The sequence below is a fragment of the Piliocolobus tephrosceles genome, chromosome 6 (assembly GCF_002776525.5).
Source record: "Piliocolobus tephrosceles isolate RC106 chromosome 6, ASM277652v3, whole genome shotgun sequence".
NCBI classification, from domain to species: Eukaryota; Metazoa; Chordata; class Mammalia; order Primates; family Cercopithecidae; genus Piliocolobus; species Piliocolobus tephrosceles.
In genome coordinates this window covers 10,975,989-10,992,394 of record NC_045439.1, presented here as the reverse complement: position 1 = coordinate 10,992,394, position 16,406 = coordinate 10,975,989, and the positions used below count along the sequence as shown (strand labels likewise).

The following is a 16,406-nucleotide window of genomic DNA, read 5'->3' as shown; positions in this document are numbered from 1 at the left end:
AAAAAAAAAAAAAAAAAAAAAAAAAAAAAAAAAAAAAACTAGCCTGGTGTGGTGGCAGGCACCTGTAATTCCAGCTACTCGGGAGGCTGGGGGAGGAGAATTACTTGAACCTGGGAGGTAGAGGTTGTAGTGAGCAGAGATTGCACCACTGCACTCCAGCCTGGGTGACAGAGTGAGACTCCATTTCAAAAAAAAAAGAAAAGAAAAAGAAAAAAGAAATGAGCTATCAGGCCACAAAGACACTGAGGAACCTTAAATGCATGTTGACAGGTAAAAGGAGTCAGTCTGAAAGGCTGCATAGTGTATGAATCCAGCCATAGGACATCCTAGAAAAGGCAAACCATGGAGACAGCAGAAAGATGTGTGGTTGCCAGGGCCTGGGGAGAGGTGGGGAGGGATGAATAGGTGGAGCACAGGGGATTTTCAGGGCAGTGAAACTGTTCTGCATCATACTTTAGTGGTGGATACTGGTCATTAGACATTTGTCCACACCCATAGATTGTGCAACACCAAGAGTGGGTGCTCAGGCAAGCTGTGAACTGAGTTATTAACAATGTATCAAGTGGTTCATCATCCTTAGCAAATGGACCACACTAACACGAGATGTTAACTAATGTGGAAGATGGAGGGGGCTGGGATGAGAGGAGGTTATGGGAATACTTTGTACATTCTGCTCAATTTTTCTATAAACCGAAAGCTGCTCAAAAACGAAAGTCTATCAATTCGAAAGAGACTAATGAGACAGCTTAAAAATTTAAAATATGGACTGTGGATTAAATCATAGTATTTCATTAACATTGACTTAGATAGCTGGCAAACAGTAAAACAAAGAGAGAGGTATGAGGATAGAGGCAGCTGGAAGAGGAGGTCGTGGTCATCAGTCCCAGTGCCCCAGGGCCAGGTGTGATGAGGACAGCAGTTCACTGGCCTTAGTGAAGCAGTAGCTGCTGGGTCCCTCACTGCGATGAATTTCAGATGAGTTGTGGGGTGGAAGGTGAGTGAGCAAGTGTAGAGAATGCTTCTCTGGATCTTGGTAGTCAAGGACGAGTTTCAAATACTTCACCACCAAAGTTTTAGCACCAACTTGTTCACAAATCATCAAAGGCTGATTGTCTCCGGGCTCTGTAGACGGAAGGAGTGGCGAGGCCGTGGGATGACACAGAGCATGGTGAAGCCTGTCCCTGGCTCTGCCTTTTAGAGGTCAGAGACTGCATGGCCCTAGCGAAGCCCAGGCCTTTGGTTGTGACCAGGGAAGAATCAGATTTGACCTGCCCCTGGAGTTCCATGGTAAGTCACAGGAGTAAAACCTCAAGCTATGTTGCCTCTCCTGACTCCCATCTGACCCCATCGCATGAGTGAGAGAAGGGGCCAAGGGGCCCAGAAACCATTTCCTCCCACTATAAAAGGAGAAGGCAGTTGTGAGTATTAAGGACCAAGCACATGTGTGCCCAGCACAGGGCCTGACACACAAAAGGGATTTTTGCAAAGAGAGAAAGTTATGATCTAACATGGAATACTCACTGAGACTGGGTATCACAGTAGCTCATCCAATCTAAGATGCTGATTAAAAAGTGGACCATTATTTTACAAACCGCTAAGAAAGAAAAGAACAGCAACCAAGATGGCGCATCTGATTGGAAAGCCCACATCAATATGGGGGACCAAGGGAGCTGCATCTTCAATATAAGGAGAAATGAGAAATAAACCCACCTCACAGAAAGAGGAGGCAAGGAAATTCCAGGTCTTCTCTTGGCACTGGGTGAAGGGTGGGAAACCAGAACTCTTCCTCAAGAGTTTGAACCACGGGCTGGAGCTCCCCAAGGTTGGCGGTCTCCGTTTACACAACCAGTGTGGTCCAAAGGAAACCCAAACAGAACACAACCCACAAGCAGACATTTTAATTTAAAGGAATCTCAGGTTGGGGGTGACGGGCAGTAAATCTAAATCTTCACTGGAAGAACTACATTGTAATAAGACACCCGAATTCCATTGATGTGAAAATGCGAAAAAACATGAGTCTTAAAACCTATGAAACATAGTCAAATAAATAAAATGCTACTCTCAGGTCACACAACATCTGGGTCTATATTCCAAGAGCCCACATATGAAATGGATGGGAGATGCCTGCTCTCTGTTTCTGCAAACTAGCACTGCCCTATTTCACCCTGGCTCACAGAACCTTTGGCCAATCCATCGCCAACTAAAAGTTTGCCTCAGGTAGGGCTATTCCACTTCCCTGGGCCAAAGCAAGGAATGCAATTTACTCACAGCGCAACTGCAACTCGAAAAGCAATTACATTTCACGTGTCTAAATGCTGCAGGCAAACACCCGCGGCAGTGAGTTGGCAAGTGCGTAGGCAGCTGCAAATTTAATAAATCTTAATTATTCTGTTTATACAAACAAGCAGGCTGAAGCCACTGACGTAGCTGGGGCTTTCAATGACTTGGAGCATGGAGAGAGGAAAAAAAGTGTGGAGAACCAACTGCTCATAAATAATTAGCTTTAGGGTAAGTTTTTTTTCCCCGTTTCCCTTTAGACCAAAAATAATATGTGGAATGTTTTTAATTGGCAAGATTACAGCCTCTGAAGACAGCACCTACTTTCTACCTGCCAGGCCTGTGGATGTGCATACGTGCATGCGTGCGCATAACCACACAGGCATACGCCACACCCCAACCCGCAAAGAACCACGCACACACCAAAGAGAAGGGAGGATTTCCCCCTCAGATGTGTCATTGCTCCCTTTGGTCTCGGAAAGAAAAGCAGGACGGTGTCTGCAGAAGTCTCCCAGGTCCCCATTCACACAGCACTTTAGAACCTACTATGTGCCATTGTTACAACAGGAACTTTGCTACCAGGAGCTCAGTGAACTCGCATTTGAGTTTGGAAGACTGTGGCTAAATGACTCACTGGAGGTCATACACACTAATCGTGGTGCCTGGGTTTGAATCCAGAGTGTAAAGTGGTGGTTCTCAAAGTGTGGTCCCCGGGCCCCCAGCAGCAGCAACCTGGGTCGTGTCAGAAATGCAGATTCATGGGCAACCCTAAAACTAATGAATTGAAAACTCCAGAGGTGGGGTCCAACAATCTATGTTTTAACAAGCTGTCCTATAAAGGAGCCACAGACGGTCTCTGTGTATTGGCCCCCATGTTGTTTACTTCTTCACAGTGGGCTGAGATCCGTTAGCTCAAAAGCCAGCAAGCACCAAAGTCAAATTTTTACACATCCAATTGTTTTAAACATAGCCCAAGTAAGCAGATTCTTTAGTCATTTAGGGCTTTCCTGCTTTGCATACCCCACCAAGCTGTGCCCAACGTCTTCTGGTCATAGACAAGATACACCTCAGGGCTACATGGATCCCAAGCGGTGTGACCTTCAGAGCTCTCTGATCCAGAGATTCCCACTGTGCTACTGAGAAACATCAGCTGGACACGTGTGCTCTGGCCCCATCCCCCTCTCTCCACCCAAGCAGGATGTACAGTCTACAGGACAGGTCGCTGTTCTTCTGTTCACTGATGTATCCCAGTGCCTAAAACAGAGCTTGACACAAAGTCAGCACTAAGGAAGGAAAGAAGGAAGGAAGGAAGGAAGGAAGGAAGGAAGGAAGGAAGGAAGGAAGGAAGGAAGGAAGGGAGGGAGGGAGGGAGGGAGGGGACGTAGAGATAGCAATGAACACTATGGCTATGAACATACCACAGTAACACATTAATTACAGGTTGTAGGAACCTGAGCCTGCACTGGAGGGCTGGTGTCAGCCTACAAATGTCACTACTCAAAAACATTTAGTGAGCACTTATTATGTGCTAGGCACCATGGCTAGACACCAGGGGGCCCAGACTTGACACCCACATGGATCCTGGCCTGGGGGCTGCAGAGGTGGGGGCTTCCAACCAGAGAGAGGCTTGAAGTGCAGGAGCTAGAGTCGGTCTGGACACCAGGTCCTGGGTCCCCCGTCTCCCACCAGGACCCCCCCGGCCGGCCTGTGTAGAACACCTGTCCTTTCTTGATGATTTTCCCTATCTCATGAGAAGTCTGTTTGTTATTCGAAACTGCAGTGTGTTGGGGGCAGGGTTTAAGTGATCAGAGGCACTTCTACTTTCATATACAGCAGTTCACCCGATCTTCAAACTAAGTTCATGAAGTAAATAAGGTTGCTATTAATAGTTCCATTTTAGGCTGGGCACAGTGGCTTATGCCTGTAATCCCAGCACTCTGGGAGGCCGAGGAGGGTGGATCACCTGAGGTCAGGAGTTCGAGACCAGCCTTGCCAATATGGCGAAACCCCGTCTCTACTAAAAATACAAAAATTAGCCAGGCGTGGTGGCGCAGTCCTGTAATCCCAGCTACTTAGGAGGCTTAGGCAGGAAAAGTGCCTGAACCCAGGGGGCAGAGGTTGCAGTGAGCTGAGATTATGCCATTGCACTCCAGCCTGGGTGACAAGAGACTCCATCTCAAAAAAAAAAAAAAAAAGAAAAACGTTCCATTTTATAGATGGGGAAAGTGAGCCCCAAGGAGCCAAACAACTCCCTCAAAGCCAGTTGGTGTTGGGCCCAGAGCCCAGCCTTGATTTTGTGACTGCCCCGCCCAGTCCATGTGTCATCCACTCTCCTACAGATGTTACTTATGACACCAGCCTGAGGCCAAGAAGAAATCACGGATTTCTAGGAAACTCAGATTCCAAAGAATGAGAGATCTCAAGGAACTCAGCTCCTTGGGCCAGAGCATGCCGGAGGCTCCTGTCAGTACGGGCCAGTGCCTAGCAGGAAAACACAGCATTCGTTCTTTTGCAAACACTGGCACCAGGGGACACCGATTTACACCTGGCTTTTCCAGAAATGGGGAGACACTCCGGGCCCCAGGGAAGTCTTCCGCAAGTCACAACGTGGAAGGTTAACAACATGGGTTTTGGATTCAGAGGCCAAAGACCACTGAGGGGCCGAGGCCTTCCTTGAACAAGTCACTTCAGGCTTGCCCCTTCTGTTTCCTCACGCTGAAAACTGAGATTATACTGCCTCCTGGGTGTCACTGGGAGAGTTACAGGAGAGGCCCTAACCACAACTTAGCACAGTTCCTTACACACACAGTGGATGGCCAATACATACATCTTGAGTAAGAATCATACCTGTTTCTCATTGTTGTCATTATTACTGCTGTTATTGTTATTGCTTCAGCCTGCAAAGGCCCTGGGAGTGACTCTGAGCATGGCTCCACAGGGTAAGTGGAAACACCTGCCTAGTAGAACTCAAAGGCACAATCCCTCCCTCTCCTGTCCCTACTGAGCCCTGCAGACCCTGCACCACCAGGGTGGCCACACCGTCCAGTTTACCCACAACAACTCAGGATTCCTGGGACAGTCCCGGTTCACACCTGTTGTCACAGTGTAATCACTGGTAGCATCTTTGTCCACTCCCCGGCGTGTCCTGATTTGGGAGGGTGAACTCCAAGATCCCCTCTCTGCTATGGGCCTGTCACAGCGGAGGACTCTGCACACCCTGGCCAGCTTCCCCCCGAGCCTGGGGCTTCTTGAGACCAAGAATCCTGGGGCCCAGCACAGCGCAGCCCAGAGTTGATCCCCCTAAATGTTCTTTGGTCTTCCTGGAGCCTTCCAGAAAGCCCACGAGTCCTGCCCCAGTGTCACGGGCCCACCAACCCTCCAGGCACCCTGCCCGCTAGCTGTGTGGAGCAGATGGCGGACACTGTACCTTTTGGAATCCAGTCGGCTCCCCTGGAGAACTTTGTGTCTGTTATTTTAGGGAAGGAGAGGAAAAGGGGGAAAAAAATAAGTTAAGTGAGTGAAACTTAAATCCCAACAGAGCCTGTAATGGAATATTCATTTTGTCAGGGGAGTGTTTCTTTAAAACTTCTGGTCATCTGGACAGCCTGAGCCAGCAGGTGATTCGATTTAATGAGCTTTTTAACACACTTCAGGCCCAGCTGGGATTCTGTCTGGAAAGGCGGTGGCCAAGGCCGGCTGGGGCCATGGCCGACCTGGATTGGGCTAGGGTGACACCTAGTGGCCGTCTCGGCTGCTGCGGGGCCAGGAAAGCCTGGGGCACCCAGCTTGGGCCTGGGGTCTGAGGCTGAAAGGGCCCTTAGGGGCCATCTCACCACCCTCCTTAGACTTAGGGACCTAGGAAACTTAACCTCTGTGCCTCAGTTTCCTCACTGGTTCACAGGGCATATAACAGCACCTCCTTTAAAGGACTGTTATGAGGACATAGCATTGAGCAAAGGTTATGATCATTACTAGTTTTGCTATTATTATTATTATTTTGTGTGAGGAGACACAGGGGCCCCCAAAAAGGAAGGTGCTTGCTCAACTAAGACACAGGGCAAGTTAGAGACATGGGGCTGGACCCCAGGGCTCCTGATGCCACTCCAGTGCTTCCCCAGGTCACGCCTACAACACAACGGTGTGTCTGCAGGCTGGCTCTGCCACTGACCACCCATGCAGCCTTGGGCAAGTTTTTTCACTGCCTGGAGTCTCAGCTCCCACTCTGGAGGCTGGAGATACAATGACCTGAGCAGAGGGGAACCATACAGACTGAATGGGACAGTGCACACAGAGCCCTCGGCTTGGGAGGTAGGAAGCACTCCTTACACATTAATTACAAGGTCACTGCTGTCCTGATTGGGACTCCAGCCTCATGAGGTGGTTGGATGGCCAAATGGCATCACCTGAGTCAAGTCTCCAGGACCCTTGAGTGTCCCTGTCCTCTAAGTAGTCATCTCTGCCTGGTGTGTGAATGCACAGGGCAGGGTGGATGCAGGCTGAGCACTGTATCCTCAGGCAAATCCAGGCCCAGCTACAGTCCTGTCCCCTGGGACCTGCACATCCTTGGCACCTACCAGCAGGTAGCCGGAGTCCTTCAGCTTGGACTTGTACAGCATCCACTGGTAGCGCAGATCTTCCAGCTCATCCGAGGTCCCCCTTGCCGGCCCGAGACGAAGGAGGTTCTCAAAGAGATGCTGACCTTCTGGCACCCGAGCCTCCAGCTCCTGGGGGAAGCAGCAGCGTCATGGTGGGGTTTCCAAATGGCCCAGACAGCCCCACCTGGCTGGTAAGGATGGGTCCATCAAATTTCACTCAACAGATAGGCAGGAAGGGAGGAGGCAGACAGAATCCACAAAGTAGGACTCCCATCTGTGCAGTTCAAGCCAAGGCCTAGCCCTTGCTCTCAGGAATGTTACAGGATGGCCTCCTGCACGGAACGGGCAGCTGGGCTGCAGACCTCCAGTGGTTACTTCCAACCGTGACATTCCAGGACCAAGTCCTCCAGAGGGCTTGACTAGAGTTTGCCTCATTCTAAAAGTTGTCATTGTCAACATGTCTTTCTGTTGGCATTATGAGCCTGGCAGAGTGGTGTTGGGATGTGCAGATTTTTCTCAGGAAATAGAAGTACTGTGTTCCTTTGGGATGGAACCTTTTATTCTCAGGACTCCGGAGAGGTGGTGTGATGGGGCAGTAGCAGCGGGGCTATAAATCCGGGAGCCCAGGTTTAAGTCCTGGCTTTGGATCCTGACTCTGCCCCATCCTACTAGCAAGTAATATGGGACACTTTGCTTAGCCTCTCAGAGCCCGCAGGAACGTATGCTGTACGAAAGCAAGGGGGTTTAACTTGAGGAACAGAAAGTCATTCCTGATATGGCTGGAATCGGGTGGTGGTGCGGTGGGGGGAATGAGAGGAGCAGCCAAATATGAGACAGGAGAGGCAGGCAAGGAAGACTTCCAGGTAATGGCCAACTAGATCATTGGGACCAAACCTCTCACCAAGGACAAAATATTTAAAGCATTTTAAAGGCATAAAAGTATTAACAAAAGAATGTGAGGCACACCGGGACACAACTTGGGAAAGAATGAAAACCCAGGGCAGTCAGCACTGTGTTCAGACCGGCTTTTGTCCATAGAACATTTGCCAATTTGGAGGGAATAGCTGTAAAACACCTTTGCTTTTGGCAGCCTCACTGGGCTGGGGAGACAAAGGTCAAAGTCTGGGCCCTACGGAGGTGGAGATTCTGATAGGGTTCATTCACCCTTTTGCTGAGCTCCTAAAGCCTTCACCCTGTTAAAAATGAACCAGAAGTAAACCTGGACCTTGTGGAGACTTACAGCCCAGTTCAAAGTCATCTTAGTAGACCAGGGAAACTCAAGTCTTGAACTTGGATTTAGTGGTACCAGAACGAAAGGTCCCTACTTGCCTGGCAGTAGCAAATGAAATAGACTCTGGAGGAAAAGATTATCCTAAATCAAATCTTTTTTTTTTTTTTTTTTTTTTTTTTGAGACGGAGTTTTGCTCTTGTTGTTCAGGCTGGAGTGCAATGGCGCAATCTCAGTTCACCGCAACCTCCACCTCCCAGGTTCAAGCAATTCTCCTGCCTCAACCTCCTGAGCAGCTGGGATTACAAGCATACACCACCACGCCTGGCTAATTTTGTATTTTTAGTAGATACGAGGTTTCTCCATGTTGAGGCTGGTCTCCAACTCCTGACCTCAGGTGATCCACCCGCCTCGGCCTCCCAAAGTGCTGGGATTACAGGCGTGAGCCACCGTGCCCAGCCTCTCCTAAATCTTAAATCACTCTTATACATATTTTGGCAAACACAATGTCTAGCACACAAAGCAGCCACACAAAGACACAAGAAACCAAGAGTAAGAACAGGCAGAAATAATATACAACAGAAATATTCATAAAATGCCTTGAGATATTAGAATTATTAGACACAATCTGTAAAAAGCTATGTTTACTATGTTCAAATAATTAAAAGATAGGCTTAAAAATTTAAGCAAGCATCTGGAAAGTATGAAAAATGATAGAGTTTCAGTTAAGACGGGAGTTATAAAATAAGAAAAAAAAATAAAGGTAAGAAAAATGATAGCCTAGATTATTAAAAGTACCAAAAAGAAGTTCTAGAACTGATAACGACAACAACAAAAGTTAAGAATTCAATAGACATGTGTAACAGAAGATGAAACACAGCTAAAGAGAGAATTAGTAAGCTGAAAGATGGATCAGAAAAACTATCCAGAATGCAACACGAAGAGTGAAAAGGATGAAAAATACACAAGAGAGAGTAAGAGACATAAAGCACACAGTGAGAAGTAGTTACATATGTTTAAATGATATCACAATAGGAGAGGAGAAAGGGAACAAGGCAGAGGTAACATTTTAAGAAATATTGTTAGTAGAAAAAAATACAAGTAACAAGTTTGGGAATTAAGAGAAAATAAATAATGTTAGAGAATTTTCCAGAAAGATCCTAGACCACAGATTCTGGAGTTAAAATGAATCCCAACCCAGATAAATAAAAAGAAATTCAAACCTAAAATTGCAGGAAAATAGGGAAACAGAAGTGAGCTGGAGCCTGGTTGAGAAAGGCCTTGAGTAATAAACTCAGGGGTTAAACTCTATGGTGAAAGGTTTTCATTATGGGGAGGACAGGGTCATATTTGTCATTCTGGCTGCAGAATGAGCCATGACCTAGATGGGAACCCAACAGGAAGAAGGGAGGATCAGCTGGGAGGCTACAGCCATAGTCAAGGCCAAAAACGGTAAGTGCCTAAATCAAGACAATGGTAGTGCGAGGAAAGAGAAACACAACCTATCTAGGAGGTGGAATCAAGGAGCTTTAGCAACTGATTAGATGTGAGAGCGAAGAAGACAGAAGAGAAGTGGTAGTACAGTTGCGAAAATGGCTGTGACTTTCCCCATCTCCCTCCCCACAGCCATATCCATACCCACTGCAACATGACTTTGCCATCCCTTCCATCAAGTGGTGAAGTCTCTTTCCCTTTCCTTGACTCTAGGCCGGTTTTGGCAAACAGAATGCAGGGGAATTAATGTTATGCTGGCTCCTAGTCTTGACCTCAAAAGTCTTTGCCTGCTGCTACTGCTCTCTTCCGCCCTGCCTCTGCTATGAGAAGTCCAGGCTGTGCCACAGGAGTATAAGAGATGTGTAGTCCACGTCATTCTCATCTCTAATAGCCCACTAGCCCCCAGAAGTAGAGACACCCAACTGACCTACAACTGATAGCAGATAGACTGCAGGCCCTGCCCGGTTGAGTTCAGCCTAACTTGCTGTGTTTCTGAACCATGGGTTAAATACCTAGTTGTTATTTTCAGCCACAAGCTGTTGGGATGGTTTGTCACACAGCAATAGGTAAGTGACACAGGAGTCAAGTGATTAGTGGTGATATTTTCCAAGTAGGGAAATACATAAGCATGCTGAATACATGAATGAATGCCAGAAAAAGTTCTAAAATCTTTGAACCAAAAAAGTATGAAAGCCGTTATCTATACACACGGCGGAACAGCTCACAAACTGTGGCTGTGCTCTTTCTTTTGAAGAGCCCCCTGGTGGCAAATGCATCTGTGGGTGCAAACCCTATGGATGAGGGACCTTTCCTGGGGAACAGACCTGCAGCTTCGATTCTCTGGTCCTCAAGTCCTCGGCTGTAGAAGTCCTCATTGCAATGATTCTAACCAGCTTGGAATTTTCCACCTGCAACCACTGCTCAAAGTTCCTCAGGAGCTGGGAGAAATCTTCATGGCTCCCTTCTTCTTCCGGGAGAAGATTTACCTGTAGGATCACACACGGCCAAAGCATCAGAGGTGAAAGAGGCCCCCTGCCCGTGTGTCCTGGGAATTCCACCTGAGGCAGAGGGGCAGGGAGGAGGAAAAGATGCTCAAAGTGGTGACAGGAGAGGCCTGGGGGATGAACAATGAATCTCTACTCAACATGGCCACATTTAGGGGCCAAGAACATTCCTCACTGTCCTCTCTCTGGTCCCCTGAGAGGTGACAGAAGCCACCGCCACCTCTTACCAGGGTGACTATACAAATAGTCACCCTTCCACCATGCTTGTCCCCTCCGGGCTCCATGACCAGAGTGATCTGTCTATGATGTAAGCCCATGCAGCTAACTTCCTGGTTATCCACGCTGGTGCCTCTCACTCCTCCTCAGTGTGACCCAGGAGTCTTGGTTCCACTGCACGTGCTGCCTTCCCTGTCCTCTGAGCCTGGGCCTGGAGGCGTGTCTTGGCCCCTCAAACTGGCACTCGAATTTGTCCCTCTGCTTTTCACACACACTGTCTCCTCTATTGGGAACACCTCCCTCCTCTCCTCACTGCCACTCAGCCGTGAAAATTCAGCTGAGATTTCTTATCTTCCAGGAGGGGCTTTCCTGTCCTGGACTTGGGAACTGCTGCAGACTCCCGTGGCCTCTGGCCTGTCTGCCAAGGTGCACCACGTTTTTTTTTTTTTTTTTTTTTTTTTCGCTGCTTTTTTTTTTTTGGAAACCCTTATTTAACTGCCTGTGGATGCCACTCCCTTGCTTCTTTCTTTTCAACAAAGCTCAGTTTGTTTAAGGGCAGTAAGGGACACTGATGGGTGAAACAATGTAGTTAGTTCTTTTTTTTTTTCTTTTATAAAACATAGCCATTGGCCAGGCGCGGTGGCTCAAACCTGTAATCCCAGCACTTTGGGAGGCCGAGACGGGCGGATCACGAGGTCAGGAGATCCAGACCATCCTGGCTAACATGGTGAAACCCCGTCTCTACTAAAAAAAAAATACAAAAAACTAGCCGGGCGAGGTGGCGGGTGCCTGTAGTCCCAGCTACTCGGGAGGCTGAGGCAGGAGAATGGCGTAAACCTGGGAGGCGGAGCTTGCAGTGAGCTGAGATCCGGCCACTGCACTCCAGCCTGGGCGACAGAGCAAGACTCCGTCTCAAAAAAAAAAAAAAAACATAGCCATGGCACAAAAATAGACCCATCTTGTTTGATTTTAGTTTCCATTCTGGGGCCAGAGGAAGTGTCCAGCCCCCATGCTCTCTCCCCTGCAGATGCTACTGCTAGTGGCTCACAGAGGCGAGTATCTCCCGGGCCCAGCAGCACGGGCATATCCTGAGAGCTTGTTAGAAATGTAGAATGGAATTGTGGGCCCCAGCCAGATCTACGAACTCAGAGTCTGCATTTTATCTTACTTTATTATTTTTTGTTGATGGATGGATTGATTGAAATGGGGTCTTGCTTTGTCACTCAGGCTGGAGTACACTGGCACAATCACAGCTCCCTGCAGCCTCAAACTCCTGGGCACAAGTGATCCTCCCACCTCAGGCCCCTGAGTAGCTGGAACCACAGGTGCACACCACTATGTCCAGTTAATTTTAAAATATTTTTTACAGAAATGGGGTCTTGCTATCTTGCTCAGGTTTGTCTCAAACTCCTGACCTCAAGCAATCCTCCTGCCTCAGCCTCCCAAAGTTCTGGGATTGTAGGTGTAGCTCACCATACCCAGCCCAGAACCTCCGTTTTAATACAAGGCTGGGTGCCCACTGAAAAGCTCTACACTGGATTCCAAGTTCTCTGAGGGTTGGAAGTGCTACTCACAGCTGTATCCTAGCTCTGAGCACAGTCCGTGAAACAAAGTAGCACTCAGCAAATGGAGGCGTGAATGAAAGAATGAATGGGAAAATGAATAATTTGATGTATTTGAATAACAAGGAATAACTTTCTTTTCAACAAAGCTCAAGTTTGCTTAAGGGCAGTAAGGGATGGATGAAACATGGCACAAAAATATTCCCATCTTGTATGGTTTTGGTTTCCAATCCAGGGCCAGCAGGAAGCTTTCAGCCCCGACACTCTCTTCCCTGCAGGAGCTGCTGCTACCCTGGCTCTGCAGACTCTGGGATCTCTGAGGTCCTCTGTGGAGCAGCTCTGCTCTTTGGGCCACAGGTGGGGCAGGCTCAAATGAGACAGGATGTGGCCGAGTCCTCAGAGCAGAGCATGTTGCCCCAGACAGGGAGGGGCCTGTGCTGGAGACCCCTACCCATCTCTTGACCTGGGGCCTGGCCCCTTCTCCCACAGGCCTGCTAGACAGACTCACCCGTCGACGATGCCTGGGAATAGGATCCATGGGGTTGATGAGAAATCCTGACTTCGGGATGTTGTTGGTGAAAACCATTTTCTTCCCCGAATCCACTTCCATCCTCTGCAGGTGCCAGTTTCTGATGAGGCTGAGAAGACAAACTCAGCCCAGTCAATGTAGAGATGTGGTGGGAACCCACCAGGACATGGGAAAAGTAATAGAACTGGGGAACCACAGGTGATGAGTCAATGCCCCCCATTGAAGTTTGTCAGAATGTTCCTGAGGCATGCTCACATCTGGTTTCTGACTTTAAACTCACAGTAACCTGTCATGAAGGTGCATATGCCCACTGATGCAGATGGGGAAACTGAGGCTCAAACCAGTATGGACTGGAGACTAACTCCTAAGATGGGGACATTTCCTGGCTCCTCCTGCTCCTGCTAGAATAGCCAACTGGGCCAAAGTGTGAAGGTGCCCAAGGCCCCTAGCTCCACAATGGGCAGCACCCTGGCCATCTGCTCCACGAGCACCTGAGTGCCCCTGAGTGGGCAGAGGCGGTGTCCCAGACAAGGCTCAGAGCCTAGGAGGCACTCTCACCTCAACAGACTTTCTTCCAGCAGCCTCAAGGCCCGCCACGACTCTGCCAGCTCCCTGAGCTCCTCCTGTACCATGGTAGCACCCTCCGGAGAAGACTTCTCCATCACCAGCCAGCCCTGCGCTTCCACCAGGGACAGCTGGGCCTCCTTCTCCGGGAATTCTGCCACCAGCCTCTAAAGGACACACAGACACACAGACACACACACAGTGAGGGTGGAGGGAGGTTTCTGCTCCTCGGTGTGGGAACGTTGGCCTGTCAAGGCTGCTTCTTTGGGAAGTGGTTGAGGGAACCACCGCCTTACCTCAAACTCGGCCTCTTGGGACTCAGCATCCCCCGGGCCAGCCTCTCCCCGGTGTGCCTCCAGCTTTTGCGTGGTCACAGCGATCCACTGCCGCAGCTCCAGCAGTTGGTGGCTGAAGGTGCAGTGCTCCTCCACGCTCTGCCGACACCTGTCCACAAGGTCCTGCAGCGTAGCCCAGGGAGCCCAGGGCACCCTGAGTGCTGTCCGATGGGGAGACCCCCACACCACCTCCACCCTGCAGGGCTCTCAAACCTGCTGGGGACCCCAGAGCTCTCCACCTAGTAGCACCACAAAAGGCTGGGCTGGCCCTTCCCTCCGCACAGCACAAGGAATTTACCCTGGGAAGATCAACTCTGGTTTAAAGCCTGTCTTACTTTTAGGAAAACGACCAAGTCTAGGTGTGGGTGGGGGAAATCGGATCTCCTGTCCACCACTGATCCAAGTGTAAATTGGCCCAACCACCTGTGGAAACCATGGGTCAAAATCTACCCAAACAGAATGTGGCTGTAGCGGATGGCCCAGCCATTCCAGTCCCGGTGCATGCCCCGGAAATGGGAACATATCCTCATCCAGGGGCATATATGTGACAGCCGCGAGCTGGAAACGATCCAAGTGCCCATCGAGAGTGGAATGAATAAATACACGCTGGTATATATTCACATCATGGAATGTTTTACAGCAGCAAGAATGAACAGTCTATAACCACATGCCATACAGTAGATGAATTTACAACCACCATGTGGAGAGCTAAAGGCCAGGCACAAAAGAAAACATTCTGTCCAATTCAATTGAAATGAAGGATAACATCAGACAAACCCAAGCTATGTCGCGGGAAGCCTGAAGTCAGAGCTCCCTTGAGGGTCGGGAATGGTGAGCTGGGCGTGACCACAGGCACAGGGGCTTTGGGAGGCTGGTAATATTCTGTGCTTTAGCTGTGTGCTGGTAACACAGATGCATTTAATTTTTTAAAAATTCATCGAGCTGCACACTCAGATATTCGCGTTCGGTCTTTCTTTGTTCTTTTTCCCTGAGTACTGTTTCCTGGGCCAGTCTATTGCTCAGCTCTCTGTCCCCAGGAAAGGCGGACACTGTCCCCAAAAGGGCAGCCATTCTCTATGCCCCTGGCCACCCAGCCTGAGACCCGTGGAGCTTTCTTTCCATAGCCCGCCATGAACCAGTCAGACCCCAGGGCCTGCCATTCCCATTCCAGCTGTGGTAGCTGGATAAGGTCATGGCTCTCTGCAGGGCTACCATAGGCCCTGCCTTCTGCGTTCCACAGACACCGGCTGAGACCGCTGGATACCAGGCCCATACCCAGGGCTGGGCAGACTGCTGCCTCTGTCCTCAGTGAACCATCAATGAGGGCCTGAGAAGTTATCTAAAACTCCACTTCTCTGAGACGTCCCTACCACTGTCCCCTCCTGGTCCCTGTGTGCCAACATTAGACCAAACGCCTCCAAGGGCTTCCCGTGCATAGAGCTGTGATCTCCAACATGGGATACCTGCCCCCCAGGGGGACGCAGAGACTGCCTCACTGTAGAGAATGACATATTAGATTAACAAGCACTGGGTACCAAAATAATAAAAGGGCAATTTCTCTTTAAAGAAGAATAGAAACAATCAATAAGAGTTGGAATATCATCGTTTGCAACACCTAGTGATCCTCAGTTAATGCTGCTTCTTATAACGACCAATCTAGCCCATCATTTGCATGGAGGTATTAGGAGACTTCTGCTGCTTCTGTGGGTTTCTACGGGCTCCTGAGGAGTGAGGACAGTGTGTCCTATTTCTCTACTGCCTCGACCTTGAAACTACGCACTGCTTAGTTTATTGAATGTAACTAAATGAATTCATCCAGACATCAATCGTCACTTAGACCAACGGGTCTCCACAGGTGGTGCCTTATTTCCCGGAAACTGGTGGGGAGGGTTTCCGGTTGCTGAGATAGAGGTGGTGAGGGTGACACTAGGAGGAGTGAGAGGGATGGGCGCTCGCATTCCACCCTGGGGCGGACAGTCCACCAAAGCAGAACTGGCCCACATCCCACACGATTTTCTCATGTCCTCCTAATATCCACAGCAGGAAAAGACCTGTTTGTCATGACCTGAGCTCACACTCTCACTCCAACCAACACACAAACACAAAGAAGGTTTTGCAGTTTTAACAAACGTACTGACTTCTCTAGAGCTGCACCCTTTGTGTAAGTGGACGGGAGACTGCTCTTGGCTTTGATCAAAGTTCTATCAAGCATTGTTCACATTTCAGAAAACCACATCACTGAAGGTCGTGATGGCTGTGCCACTTGACACGACATTGACAGCTGTCATGCAGGGAGGGCACGTTCTGACCCCCTCCTTATGTCTTGAGTGTGGCCATCTGGGAGTACTTACATATTGAAGGACAATATTATATTATAATTATTTCCTTTGATTTCTCTTTTCTATTTCCTGGGTGGGTAACTTATCTTCCCTATGAATTTCAGGAGTGTAAAGAGGAGGCTAGGAATATTTGGTATGAAATAGGGTGTGCAAAGGCAGGTAGGATGGAGAGCTCTCACTGCCTCACTGGGTTTTTTCTTGAGGTGTGAGCGCCAGAGACCCTGCTTTATACTCCTCGGGGCTTGTTACAAAGGCAGACCCAG

At 49.1% G+C, this 16,406-nt stretch overlaps 1 protein-coding gene across 5 annotated transcripts in view; it reads right to left on the bottom strand.

Annotated features, from left to right (window-relative positions):
• SYNE3 (spectrin repeat containing nuclear envelope family member 3) overlaps positions 1–16,406 on the bottom strand; it is a 119,062-nt gene that overhangs the window by 30,249 nt on the left and 72,407 nt on the right. For all 5 annotated transcript variants that reach the window (XR_002730279.2, XM_023205566.2, XM_023205565.1 and 2 more), the window contains exons 12-17: positions 13,766–13,927; positions 13,464–13,636; positions 12,885–13,014; positions 10,419–10,580; positions 6,852–7,001; positions 5,705–5,743 (exon numbers count right to left, since the gene is read on the bottom strand). Coding sequence is in view for 4 of the 5 variants with exons in the window: in XM_023205566.2 (XP_023061334.1) it covers positions 5,705–5,743; positions 6,852–7,001; positions 10,419–10,580; positions 12,885–13,014; positions 13,464–13,636; positions 13,766–13,927 (816 nt within the window). In the remaining variant the exon portion in view is untranslated. The remainder of the gene's footprint in view (positions 1–5,704; positions 5,744–6,851; positions 7,002–10,418; positions 10,581–12,884; positions 13,015–13,463; positions 13,637–13,765; positions 13,928–16,406) is intronic.